The 14,441-nt window shown below is 49.0% G+C and overlaps 1 protein-coding gene across 1 annotated transcript in view; it reads right to left on the bottom strand.

The window, feature by feature from the left end:
* Positions 1 to 14,441, bottom strand: part of SLIT1 (slit guidance ligand 1) — a 153,302-nt gene that overhangs the window by 24,871 nt on the left and 113,990 nt on the right. The window contains exons 19-25 of the mRNA XM_084749405.1: positions 12,832 to 12,975; positions 12,401 to 12,567; positions 9,204 to 9,336; positions 9,003 to 9,071; positions 6,588 to 6,659; positions 3,715 to 3,786; positions 2,851 to 2,922 (exon numbers count right to left, since the gene is read on the bottom strand). Of these exons, the coding sequence (XP_084605531.1) occupies positions 2,851 to 2,922; positions 3,715 to 3,786; positions 6,588 to 6,659; positions 9,003 to 9,071; positions 9,204 to 9,336; positions 12,401 to 12,567; positions 12,832 to 12,975 (729 nt within the window). The remainder of the gene's footprint in view (positions 1 to 2,850; positions 2,923 to 3,714; positions 3,787 to 6,587; positions 6,660 to 9,002; positions 9,072 to 9,203; positions 9,337 to 12,400; positions 12,568 to 12,831; positions 12,976 to 14,441) is intronic.

The following is a 14,441-nucleotide window of genomic DNA, read 5'->3' as shown; positions in this document are numbered from 1 at the left end:
TGAAGTTGTGAGGCAAAAATCAGTGTTTCTTCTTCTGAAGTTGACCGTCTCAGGTAGGTTACTTTGATAACATTAGTGGACGGGTAGCTAACGGATGGATGGTGATCTTATCTGATTTTTTTTTAATGGAATAGATCTGGTCTCAGATTTGATATCACTGTTTTCTCAAAGACAGCTCTGGAATCTAGCTTGGTTTTTTACAGCTTTGGGTTTGTCTGTGTGTTTGTCTGTTTAGAACATGTGCTGTCTAAGCCTGGAAGAGAAAGTGGGGAGCAGCCTTTAAATGAGAGGCACGGGAAAAGACTTCCTGAATGGAACACCATTAGCACAGGCACTAAGATCAACAACTAATAAATGGGACCTATGAAAAACTCCTGTAAGTCAAAGAACCCTCATTCAGAGAAAGCAACAGCCTACATACAGAATGGGAAAATGGAGTACAGATTTAAACAGAGAATCCTCAATAGAGGCATCACAAATGGTTGAGAAACACTTAAAGAAATGTTAAACGTGCTTATCCATCAGGGAAATGCAAATCAAAACTACTTTGAGATTCCATCTTACACCACCTGTCAGAATTACAGCTAAGATCAATGAAACAACTGACAGCTCGTGCTGGCGAGGATGCAGAGCAAGGGGAACACTGCTGGGGGAAGTGCAAACTTGTACAACCACTGTGGAGATCAATATGGCGGTTCTTCAAAAAGATGGAGATTGATCTACCTCAAGATCCAGCTAAACTATCTACCCAAAGGATGCTTCTTCTTACTACAAGGACTCTTACTCAACTACGTACATTACTGCTCTATAACAGCCAGAAACTGGAAACAGTCTAGATGGTCCCTCAACAGATGAATGGATAGAGAAAATGTGAGATATTTACACAATGATGTATTACTCAGCTATTTAAAAGAATGAAATAGAATTATGAAATTCATGGGTAAATGGATGGAACTAGAAAAAAAAATCATCCTGAGTGAGGTAACCCAGACTCAGCAAGACAGTCTCTTATATGTGGCTATTAGCTGTTAGGTCAACGATAAACAAGTTACAATTCACAGAACCACATTGGTTGGAGATAGTGTAAGGGACTAGGAGGGGACAGATTGATCTCCCTAGGAAACGAAAACAGAATAGATAGTGATGAAGGAGAGAGATTGGAACAGAATCAAGTTGGGACAGGGAGGAAAACAGAGAATGGGAGGGAATATGGGGAAAGAAGGGAGAGACAGATAAAATTACGGGTCATTTGAGAGGCCGTACGGAAACCTAATATAGTAAAAGCTTCCTAAAATATAGACATATATGATATAGGAAGGCGTTACCTGTTTTAAGATCACTCTGGCTTTATAGATTAAAATACGGGAAAGACAATTTGCAGAACCGAGGACTTCTAAGATGGTTGACTGAACATCGAGAGAAACGCTGCCAACCCCGAGGCTCTCTGATCTAAAGTATGCCTGCCCCCTCAGGCCCTCGGTGTGGAGTAGGCCCAGAGATAAAGAGCCAAAGCAATCCAGCCACAGTCCATGGGGTCACAATCTACGTGCATGCCACACCAAGAGTACCAAGAAATGACAGGAGGGGGGTGTCTTTTCTGCAGCATCCCAGCCTCCAGGGTGAGGACAACCCTGCCTCAGCCCTGAGCTTATCTCTATCTTTATTATTTTGTTGTTTTGTTTTATTTTGTTGAGACAGGGATTTTCTGTGTATCCTTGGCTGTCCTGGACTAGTAGACCAGGCTGGCCCAAACTTACAGAGACCTGCTTGCCTCTGACTCCCTGAGTGATGGGATTACAGGTGTGTGCTACCACACGTGACTCTCCTCATTTTTAATATATAATACATAAAAATAAACACTTGGTCCTTTTTACCATATTCAGTGTACAAGTCAGAAATGCTGACTATATTCCCAGGCCTGAGCAGCCATCCTCACTACCCACTTCCAAAGTGTTTGCATCACTCCAAATAGAAACACTATACTCTAAGATATTAATTCCTTGTATGTGTATGTGCACATGTGTGCCTGTGAGTGTTTGTGTGCACATCTCTGCATGTGTGTGCATGCGCATAGAGGCCAGAAGACACCCTTGTGTGTTGTTTCTCAGGTCCCACACACTTTCCCTTTGAGTCAGGTTCTCTCACTGGCCCGGAATTCACCAGTAGGCAAGGCTGGCCAGTTGGCCACTGAGCCCCAGGGATCTGCCTGTCTCTGACTCCCAGCTCTAGGATTACAAGTACATGCTACTATGCCCAGCTTTTTATGTGGGTTCTGGGGGGGGGGAGGCCGTCAAACTGAGGTCCTCATGTTTGCATGGCAAGTGTTTTGCTGAGCCATCTCCACAACCCTGGCCTATGTTTTTAAAGAATCACCATGAACCTGCCAGCTGCCAGGCCTGGGAGATAACTCTGTGCCGCTCTGCCTCTTTGGGAGATATATTTCAGGTGTTCATCCCCACGGAGTGAGGCGAGGACTGTGATATGGCATTGTCTAAGCACATAGGCACTGGGGCGGGAAGCACGACCTCACCAGCTGGGCAGCTTCACGCAGACATCTCCCGTTCCTTAGCCCTCGTTCATTTGGGTAAAGCAAGGAAACACTGCCTGCGTTGTGGGATCATTATGGGGTGGTCCGGCCGGCACGTGACAGGTCCAGCAATCAATAAATGTTTGTTACCATCTGCTAATGGCCTGCTCTCCCTCACAAAAAGGTGCCTGGGGAGAGCTCACAAACTCAATATTAGGATAAAGACAGCATATTCTGATGGTTTGAGGGGTTGGGTCTCCCTCAGACTCCGAGTTCTGTTTAAACTCAACGAGGCTCAGAGAATCGGGGCCAGCGTTACTTACAGGTGAGAGAGAGATGTCACGTCTGCAAAGATGCCCTCTTGGAGGGTGGAGACATCATTGCCGTGCAAAGACCTGAGGAGAGAAGAGGCTACTGGGGGCCAGTCCGGGCATAGGGTGGGATGCCAGATAGAGGAGCATCCAGGCCCTTGTTGAATGGACACACCAGGGTGTCTGCTGGTGGAGAAACAGTCCCCAGCCCAGCAACCCTGACCCACTGGTCCCCGGAAGAAACAGGAGCGCTTAGAGACCATGTAGGCTGTACTGTGCCCTGGTACTTAGGAAAGACTCTCATCTTGCCATCTAGATAACCCAAGCACTGAGTTTATATCATAAATAAGACGTGCAGGCACACAGGCCCTCCCTCTTAGCCAGGAGACAGAGGCAGAGAGTAGGCTATTGGTAAGGAGATGAACATAGGCAGCCATAAGTTAGGACCAGAGGGATGCCATCTTGGTTCTGACGGGGTCAGGAGTCACCATAACAAACACACAAGAACGTTTTGGTCAAATTATCACTGAAAACCTGTAGAAAAGGTTCACAGATCGCTGGAAACAAACATTTTAAGTCTGAAACGAAGTCCCTTGTGCAAATAAAGGACTCCTTTATCTTGGGAACCTCTCCCCTATCATAAACATATACACAAATTCAACTTGGGGTGATGGGTCACCTCTTCTTTTGATCCTCTCGCACTCATACCTTGGCTTCTGTAAAGGTGTGAACGAGAGTGTTCTGGGCTCCCATCATTGAATATTGCGTTGTCCCTGCCAGGGCCCCAGACCTGGGAACATTTCTCCTCACTAGGAAGGTGGAGTGGGTAGGACTTGGGGGTAGATCTCCTAGAAGAATGAGTTGGAAGATACTTACAGCAGGCGCAGGGAACGGAGCCCCTGGAAGGCCAGAGGAGGGATGCACTGGAGGGCGTTGTAGCTGAGGATCCTGCGGGAAGGAAGGAAGGAAGGAAGGAGGTTACGGCAGACGTGAGGGACCATTCCCACCCCACCCTATAGGTGAACAAACTGAGACTTGGAGGCCACTCCCACCGCAGGGTCATGTTATCAAGTTAGTTAAGAGGTTATGTGTGTGTGTGTGTGTGTGTGTGTGTGTGTGTGTGTGTTTGTGTGTGTGTGTGAGGGTTGTGTTTTTAAAGACTGTGTGCTAACCCACTATCTCAAAAGATTCTAAATAAATAAGGCCACCAGGAGCAGAGAGGCAGATCAGTGGAGGGGACTGGTCCTGTAATAGGCACGCAAACTGGATAGGACACCATTGGCAACACAAGGGAAGGATCTTGGAGCAAGTGTGCTCATTCACCAAACAAAGTGAGTTTGTTTATATGAAACTCTGAACACGTAGACCTGGGGCCAGCTAAGGAAGGGAGGGGACTCAGAGCTTCAGGCTGTGGTGAGCATTTCCTGGTGCTGCGATTGTGTAAAAAGTGGCCAAAATCTACACCCTTTTTTTTTTTTTTTTGAGACAGAGTCTTACTATGTAGTCCTGGCTAGCCTTGAACTTGTGGCAATCTTCCTGCCTCAGTGCTGGGATTATGGACGTTGGTCATCACCGCTGGCTATCAGTTTCTGTGCCTTAATAAGGGATGCTTGTTGTATATTAATTATACCTATATAGAACTATTTTTTTAGAAAATCCAAGTGAATCAAACTGTCCACAGCAGAAGAAAGAACACCAAGATCACTTGGTCCCAAGTTTGTCAAAGCTCTGCGCTGTTGGCATCACTAGGGGTGTGAGGCTGTCCTGGGTGCTGCGGGAGGCTTGTAGCCTCCTTGGTCTCTGCCCACTCCATGCTAGGAGCATCCTCCCTCCAGGGTGTAACAAGTACACACCTTCAGGTGTTGCCAAATGTCCCTGGTGCTCAGAACCTAGGGCTTGAAACACCACTCTGGGTGGAGGTGGCCTCTCCAGCCAGGCCCACTGAGCCTGTTCACAGTTAAAGACTTTTCAGGGAAGAGTGGGCAAGCTTCCAGATTGTCACAAAGATGGCGATAAGCTGACTCACAGCTGCAAGTGGGACACCCAGACAGGTCCTTACTGACCCCTGCTCATATTCCAGCCTTAAAGGCTGGCTAAGCCAGGCCTTTTCCTGGGTACTTACTGGCCCTCAGATTTGATCTGAGCCACACATAGGGGAAGGCCTCAGGTCTTGCTCTATGGTGTGTGCCTCAGTTCCTGACATATGCTGTGTAAGTCAAGGAGAAGGGAAAAGAGTGAGATGTGCTCTTAGCCACCAGGCAGGTAACACCTGTGACCAACAGCCTGGGATATTATAATAGCCAGCATGGGGTGTCTTAGGACACAGGCACATTTTCAGAGGGTCTGTTCTCACAACACTCCAAGCCTAACACAACCCTCACACCCATCAATAGTAGCGTGGATAAGGAAAGTGCAGTACAGGCTTATAGGGAACAATACATTGCCATGAACACAGCTAGAGCCCAAATTGCCCACACAGGAACATAGTAATGCTAACTAAGACAAGTCAAACATAAACATCTCTCCCAAATAATTCAGTCCACGTGGGTTTGAACTGAGCACCATTAAAGAGTGCTGCTTAGAAATCCATGCGCAGATAAAAATACTGCAGAGAAAATCGAAGAATCAGCCACTGTCGATGAGGACAGAAGCTGCCTCAGGAAGGAGGGAAAGGGCCAGAAAGGGACTAAGGGGGCTTTGGGCTGCTAATATTTCATTTTTGGCTTAAGTGTCTGTGTGTGTACTGCTTAGGTTTTTGTCAACTTGACACAGCTAGGGTTATGGGAGGAAGAACCTCAGTGTAGAAAAACGCCTCCGTCAGATTAGCATGTGGGCAAGCCGAGGGAGCATTTTCTTGATTAGTGGTTAATGTGCACGAACCCGGCTGGCTGTGGAGAGTGCCACTCCTGAGTGAATAGTTCTGGGAGGTGTAAGAAAAGGGATAGCTGGGGCTGGAGAGATGGCTCAGCAGTTAAGAGCACTGTCTGCTCTTCCAAAGGTCCCTGGTTCAATTCCCGGCACCCACATGGCAGCTCACAACTGTCTGTAACTCCAAGACCTGACACCCCTACACCAACACATGCACATAAATATTAATTAAATAAAATATTTTTTAAAAGAATGCAACGAGAATGAAGAAGAAGAAGAAGAAGAAGAAGAAGAAGAAGAAGAAGAAGAAGGAGGAGGAGAAGGAGGAGGAGAAGGAGAAGGAGAAGGAGAAGGAGGAGGAGAGGGAGAAGAAGAAGAAAGGGGTAGCCGGATGTGAACATGAGGAGCAAGCCAGCAGCAGCCTTTCCCCACGGCCTCTGCGTCAGCTCGTGCCTCCAGGTTCCTACCTTGAGTTCCTGCTCTGATTTACCTCAGTGATGGACTGTTGCCTGGAAATGTAAGATGAAAGGAGAAGCCCTTTGCTCCCCTGAGTTGCTTTTGGTCATGGTGTTTTGTCATAAAAACAAAAGAAAACTAGAACAACACGAGCTAGCTTTATGGGGAGGCGGGAATAAGACAGTTGGGTTCCTTGCACTTTCCCATATGTGTGTTGTATCTCACAGTAAGAGTTGTTTTGTTTTTTACTTTTGATCATGGTCAAAAAGCTGAGAAGAGATGGGTAGGGCGTTTTCTAGTCTGTGGCTCCCAGGCCCTTCTCTGGTAGGAAAGGACGTCTGCACATAGTCCCAGCAAATGATGCGAGCAATGCCCGCAGACTGACGCCATATCCCACGTGCCCTCCCGGCCCTGCTGGGACTCACAGAGTGGTCAGCTGGCTCATGTTGGTGAAGGAAGAGTTGCTTAAGGAACTGATCTTGTTGTTGCTCAGGTCCCTGGAAAAAGCAAGAGGATCAGTGTTTGGAAAGAAGGAAGGCTTTGCCCTGGATGCCTTCCAGAGCGTCCCCTCTCCCTTCCTCCAGCAGGGAGGGCAAGGCTCCCCTCTCTGGTGAGGATGTGGGGGCACACTGGATTTGCAATTGACTAAGGAGCTCCCTCTGCCCCACTCCTCCTCCCCTCCCCTGGTTATGCCTGTGTCCTCTTCCCCTGGGTCCCCATCTTTTAGTAGGCACATGTCTCAGGATGGGAAGGTCCCAGATTGCACCCCTCAGTCCACTGTGGGTAGCTTCAGTGAGGTCTCCGGCTCCCCTCACTGTCTTGAGCCTAGGGCCGCAGCCTGTTCTGCCGAAATGAATTCTACCCGGCGCCCTTGGACACTCAGTGGCGCCCCACCCAATGTTTCTACAGCTCTGCATCCCGGAACTAGGACTGCTGCTGCCTTCCACCCCTGGTTTCGTGGCCTGGCCCCGACTGCTTCTCACATCTGTCCCCCTTACTAAATTCCTGCCTATGTTAAGGTGGCATCCGAAGATGGTTTCCTGAGACCCTCCTCTCGCCAGCTCCCGCCCTAGATTCATGTCACCCTTTCTTCCCTTCAAGCCGTCATCTGCAGCGGCCTGCGTTGGACCTTACTGCACCCTTCAACTTAGGTGAGGGCCAGGCCACCTTCACACCCAGCTGGTACCGGGGTGAGAAGACGCAGCTTTTCCTGAGAGGCCACTCGGCAGCAAGAGCTCTATGCAGCCAGTGCTACATTTCACTAGAGGCATGTTCAAGTTGGTGCTGTTTGTGGTGGGACAAAAGGGGGAACATCGCCAACTAAAAAAGGATTTGTTGTGGAGACCAGTGTTGATCCAGGTGAAGAACATAGTGTCTATAGACATTAACATCTCCCCGACAAACGTTATGAAGTGGGGGGAAGTAGGTTATACTTTATTTCGAAAGCAGAGCCCTTATTATGACTTTGTCATAAAATAACTATAGAGAAGGGCAGTAGTTCTCAACCTGTGGGTTGCATAGCGGATAGATATTCTTCATGTCAGATATTTGTATTACAGTTCATAGCAGTAAAGTAACAAAATTATAGTTACGAAGTAGCAACAAAATAATTTTATGCCTGGGGGTCACCACAACATGAGGGACTGTATTAAAGGGCCGCAGAGTCTGGAAGGTGGAGGACCACTGCTCTAAGTGAATCCCTGCTCTCCTTCCTATTGCTAGATGCCCACTTCCTTCCTTGTGATGGGGAGGTGGAGTCCGTCATGCTGGAGGGGCAGCCTAAGAGGAAGAGCGAGCTTGGCATTCCTGCCCTGTCCATCTGTCCTTCCTTCTTCGTGTATACCTGGGCCACCAGCAGAGGCCAGGCCACAAGGAAGGTTGGGGAGCTTGTAGAGTAGAGGCTCTTTCTCTGACAGCAGCCACAATTTCAACCCCAAAATCCATGGAAATGGTCAAAGCACATTGGTCATTGAGCAAAGACAGGCGAATTGGAGCATCACAAAGCTGTACGCCAGTGCTGTGCAAAGTGGCCAGGCCTTGAACTGAATGTCACCAGCCTGTGGCTACACTGTTTTCATAGCAAAGGTTTCTCAGCGAAGGGAGCAGCACGCTGACCTCTATCCTAGCTCCTAGTCTAAGAACAAACCCACTAACAACAATTCTCAGTTGACATCAAAACTCATTAAAAGCAGTTCTCAGACTGACATTGACTCACTGGCCAGAGTCTGCGTCAAGCCCCATTATAATGAATGTTCTCTGGGCTTTTCTAATGGACTCTGGCTAAGACACAGACAATAAACAGTTGAAGTGACGTGCTAATTACATTGGAGAGCTAAGAGGAGCTGACCTTATTAGCCAGGGGCAGAAAGGGTGGAAGGCAGCAATGGCAGCGGGGTGGGGGTGGGGGTGGGGGGGTGTTGCTTTTTTGGTTTTGTTTTCTCTAAGAAAAAATAGTATGTGGACTCGTAACTGCCTTGTTTCATATTTTATCTGGGGACAAGGATTGAACTGAGAAACTCCACGTCGTTCCTTGCAGGGACCACACAGGGCAGCAATTATTACCAGCCTACTGGGAGATTTGGGGAGAAGATGTGGGCAGAGCAGCAGGCCAATTCCACGGGGGTTTAGAAAAGATGCAATTCCTAGATTTGGCCACCAGATGGCAAAACAGATCCCGGGCATAGGTGTTCCCTGAAGAAGAAATGGGAGAGCAGGCTGGATTCATTAGCAGCCTCTGCCCACAAATGGGACACTCCTGGAAAGGTGGAGAGAGCTATAGGGCCAACGGTCCTCCTGGCCTCAAAGGCAGGCCTGGAGCCTCAAGAAACCTGGATACTCACACAAGCTGCAGATACTTGAAGTTGGACAGCTGTTCTGGAACCAACGTGAACTGGTTCCCATCCAGATAGCTAGGGAGGGAACACAACGGCGTGAGCATGTGGACTAGAGAAAGGTTGCCGCTCTCCTGGAGCCCTTCTGGGCTAACCCTCCTTACTGGTCCAGTCTCACAGACCAACAGCTCGCAAGCCGGGGCTACTCACAGTTCTGTGACGTTCTTGGGGATGCCCTTGGGTAGAGCCTGGAGGTGCTTGTTGCTGCACCGGACCACCGTGTCCAGGCAGGCGCACTCCTGGGGGCACTGTGGGCGGGGCAGGCAGCCCACCTCCTCCTGGCCTAGGGAGGAAGGTGTGACATCCTGGTCAGTCAGGGGCCTGGCTTCACTGGACAAGTCTCTTGGGACCCCATCGTTGGAGCAGCTCTTCTCTGACAGTGCCTCGGCCATCGCCTAAGCCTCTTTTTAACCGCATGTCACTGGCTAACACCACCGGGAGCAAAGACTTGTGGAGCAATTTCCAGATTAAAGCAGATCCGAGGTACCCTGTCCTGTCTCAGGCCCAAGGTGGCCCCCGACAGAGGAGGACACGGCTGCCACTTCTTGAGCACCTGATATTGCCTGACACTGTGTCAAGTTGGCAGCAAAGGGTGCTGCCAAAAGTCACCTCCTGGGCTGCACTGGTGAAGCTCATCTCTCTCGGGCATCAATGGATGACATGGGAGGATAGTTTTCTATTTCACTGAGATTGATACAGGATGAACGACTTGGCCTCAAGCTGATGAGGCATCTTGGGGCTGAGACCTCGGCCTGGATGGTGCAGACCAATGACCCCCTCATGCATTGTGTGTTTCATAGGCAAAGAGCCCTCTGTGTGTCTACCTTTCTTATGATGGGGTGCAGCAGCCAACGGTCAGAGCTGCTGAGACCACAGAGTCGGCATGTACACTCTGCCCACAGAGATTTGGTTATAGGTTATTCAGACACTTCTTGAATCCTCAAGACATCCCCAAGTAGATGTGCTACAGTGGACCCCTTTTAGAGATGATGGACTCAACCTTGGAGTGGTTACGTGACTGTGCAAAGGCCCCTGGCCTTGAAGGCAGCACTGGGCCAGGGCTGCAGGCAGAGCCTCTGGAAGCTCTTCTGGCCTTTGGGCCCACTGTCTCATAACAGCAAAAGCTCAAAGAAATGTTCCCATCTTTTCCCTCCTAGGAAGTTGTTCTAAAGGGAGCATCACATTTGTTCAGAAGGGGCTGTCTATGTCGGGGTTTCTGGCAGAGCGATGTAAAATCGTCACTGGGGAAGTTTGCTAGATGCCAAGCCACAGGGGCTGGCTCAGTGCTGCCCTCTAGAATAGGGCTGTTTGTGGTGAAAGGATTTGGTTGCGGGGGAGGGGCCGTGGGGATTTGGAAAACTGCACCACAGTCTGTCTGCAGAGGCCGCCCAGGGCTGGAAATCTGGGATGGGGAGGAGGCGTGTGGAGGAGTTTTCTATCTCCTGGATTAACCTTTCTGTTGTAAAGAAATAAGGGTATATTGTCTTTATAAGAAAAAGAGTATTGAGTACATGTGTGCATGCGGCTGGGGCTGGGGGGGGGTGTCATGCATGTGGAGGTCAGAGGGATGACCTTGGATGTCATTCCTGGAACTTTTCAAGAGGACCAAGCTGGCTGGACAGTCCTCCCTACCTCTCGGGGTCCCCCCCCCCCCGACCTCTCCCTCCCCAGCACTGGTATTACAAACACACATCACCGTACAGTTTTTAAAACATGGGTTCTGGGGATGAAAGTCAGGTCTTCATGTTTGCAAGGCAAGTACTTTATCAACTGATCCACATCCTCAACCTCATACTGTTTCTTAAGTAAAACAATGTTTCCAAAGACCAGTCAGTGGCAAGGAAATATGATCAAGATGCTGTAGCACTGTAAAATGTATGTGTGAACAGTATGATGAAGGTGAATTATATGGTGGCCTTTCTTTCCTTTTCTTTTTTCTTTCTTTTCTTCTTTTTTTTATTTTTATTTATTTTATTATTATTATTTTTGGTCGGGGGCAGGGTCTTACTTTTTTTTTTTTTTTGGTCGGGGGGGGGGGGGGGGAGGCCTGAACTCTTAATTCTCCTGTCTCAGTCTTCGTGGTCCCATGCCTAGCTCTGACCGTTGACTGCTGCACCCCATTATAAGAAAGGTAGACACACGAAGGACTCTTTCAAGACAGGGTTTCTCTGTGTAGCCTTGGCTGTCCTGGACTTGCTTTGTAGACCAGGCTGGCCTCGAACTCACAGTCATCCACCTGCCTCTGCCTCCCGAGTGCTGGGATTAAATGCATGTGCCACCATGCCCGGCAATTTTTTTTTTTAAGTTTTGTGTATGTGAGTGCTCTATCTCCATGTACACTTGCACGCCAGAAGGGGGCACCAGATCACATTATAGATGATTGTGAGTCACCATGTGGTTACTGGGAACTGAACCCAGGACCTCTGGAAGAGCAGACAGGGCTCTTAACCACTGGGCCATCTCTCCAGCCCCACTTTTTTTTTTTTAATTTTTAAAAGCAGGAAACAAAATTGTTCTTAGAAAAATCCATTGATTTTTCTTTAGAAAAACACCTCAGTTGTCTTTCTTAGCATGAAAGTTGCCCATCCCCCATCTCTCCCTCACCTCCACATGGCCAGGCTAGAGTGATTTCAGAGCAGGGGTACGCTGTGGAATGGCAGGACGGGCAAGGACATGGGGAGCAGGGACAGGTGCCCAGTGCCCAGCAGCAGAGGGGCTGGAGAGCTAACGTCAGCCTGGGAAAGGGTCCTGTGGCAGCAGGACGTGCTGAGAGACCCTTAAGAACATGAACAGCTGGGGTGCATACTTGTTCTGTTACCCCAGGAAAAGTCTGCTTCCAATGGGAACCTCGGTGTGTGACGCTTGGAAAGAACTGAAGGAAAAGCTACATCCGGCTAGAAAGGCAAGTCACTACAGAGGCCGGGGCTCAGAGGAACAGGACAGCGATGTGTACACGCCTCCCATAAGTGGGGAATGGGACTCAGGTGGCTCCTGAGTGTGAAAGACATGGTGGCCCAGGAGCCTGGAGCTGGTCTCTAGGTTAAAAAAAAATTCCGTAAGGAAAAAGTACTGAGGAGTTATTATATTTTTCTCTCTGTGATGGAATAAGAAGCCATGTTTATTTCTTTCCTCTGTCCATGTTTCTCTCTCTCTCTCTCTCTCTCTCTCTCTCTCTCTCTCACACACACACACACACACACACACACACACACACACACACATTACACAGAGGCAGATCCAGGCAAGAGTGTCTCCTGCTCTCTCTCCCCCAGGGCCCAGTCAGGTGCTGCCTGCCCAGCCTCTCTGGCTGGCCCCATCCTCTCCATGGTGCACGGCCCACGAGTTACCTTCCTCACACCTGAAGTCAGGGAAGGCCACGTCCTGCAGGGGTATCTGCCGCAGGAAGTCTGGGTTCTGACAGCGTGGGTTCCCTGTCACAATTTTCCTCTTTCGAAGCCAGTCACCTAGCCAGGCCAGCGGGCAGTTGCAGTTGAATGGGTTGGCCAGGAGGTTTCTGAAAAGGGGCAGGAAACGTGGTCCTGAAGGCACTCCGCCCCTCCACCTGCCCACCCGCAGGGTCCTCTCCTGGCCACACAGCCATCTGATGCCCCTGCACAGACAGCCGTAATCTCCTAAGTGACCAACTTCTAGGACCAGAGACAGAACTAGCATCGGAAGGAACCAGAAGGAACCTTGCCTCCCCCGAGGGCGACCTTCAAAAGTAAGACCCAAGATGTGTGCCCGCCCAAGCCGTCAGCTTGCCAAGGCGGAGACTTACAGCGTGGACAGGGCCTGGAGGGTGTCGAAGGCTCCCGGGGAGATGGTGGTGATGTGGTTGTCGTAAAGCGACAGGAGCCGCACGTTGCGCAGCCCCGTGAAGCTGTCGTTGTGGATGCAGCTGATGCGGTTGTTCCTCAGCATCCTGGGGTGATGAGAGAGGAGGCAGAACACCCCGATGGCCTGCTGCAGTCCACCTCAACAGCTTGGAAGCCACCGTCCGATCTAAAAACCGTTAGTGGCTTCCGAACAGCCCAGGCCGTTTTCTCAGACTGGCACCTGCTAGGACCCCTGTGGTCAGTGGACAGCCACACCTGGCCCTGCTAGGATGTCTTTCTTCCTCATCTCTATCTGGAACAATGTGTTGCCCCCACTACTCACCCTCTAGGGCCCCTTTAATTCCTACCCCCAACCAAAAAATGAAAGCAGAAACCAAGCCCAGCACAGGGCGGGCGACTCCAAGGGACATTTAAGTGGACTGTGAGCATGCATGGAGCATATCAGATTGATTAGCCAGCAATCAAGGACACCTAAGTCACACCAAGTTCCTGCCTGTCAAATTGGAGAAGAAATTAAAATGTGATCATCATAATGCCAGCGTAGGCCAGAGTGGGAAGATGGGCACTTCCGCACGTGGTTGGCAAGACAACAGAGGAGGCCCTCTCTGGAAATGTTTGCTGAGGCACACTCTCTGCTTCCACTGGCTGGTCCACTTTCAGGATGCCATTGCGTGAGTGCTCATGGGTGTGCACAGAACTTGGAATGACGGAGATCACCACAGCATTCCTCAAAATGCAGACTTTGAAACCACCTGAGTGTCTAGTAATTACATATATCTGTGTTTTAAAGAAACTAGGATATATGAAAGCATCCACATTGAAGGAAAATGCAAGTTACTAAACAAAATTTGTTACAGGATTCTATTAAAATACATCTGGGAGCTGGGTATGGTGGCATTAAGTCTATAATCACAAAACTAGGGAGACTGAGGCAAGAGGATCATAAACTCAAGATGAACCTGTGCTACTTGGGGAGACCCTGTTGAAGAATAAGAGAAAGATGAAGAGAAGGAAATTATATATATATATATATATATATATATATATATATAATATATGTGTGTGTGTGTGTGTTTATGTATTATATGTCATGATATGTATCAGTTACACAGAATATATAGTACCTAAAAATTCTAGTGCAGTGCAGTTGCCATCAGGAAACAATACCATATTATGTGCTTAAGATTTTGCCTAGGAGTTGTATCTTATGTTAGATAATCTTTCCTAGAAATGATGTGTGTTTGCCTGCACAAATTTATTTGCACCACAAGTGTGCAACTGCCCACAGACACCAGAAGAGAGTGTTGGATCCCACGGAACTGCAGTTACAGGTGGCTTGAGCTACCATGGGTGGCGGGCACTGGGACTCAAACCCTGGTCCTCTGTGAGAGCAAGATGTGCTTTTAACCACTAAGCTATCTCTCTTGTCCCCTGGTTGGATGTGTTTTGTTTTGTTTTTGAGACAGGGTTTCTCTATGTAGCCCTAGCTGTCCTGGACTCACTCTGGAATTCAGGATGGCCTCAAACTCAAATAGATTAAGAACAACAACAA

The sequence above is a fragment of the Acomys minous genome, assembly GCF_964271855.1.
Source record: "Acomys minous genome assembly, chromosome: 2".
NCBI lineage: Eukaryota > Metazoa > Chordata > Mammalia > Rodentia > Muridae > Acomys > Acomys minous.
This window is presented reverse-complemented; position numbering and strand designations above follow the sequence as displayed.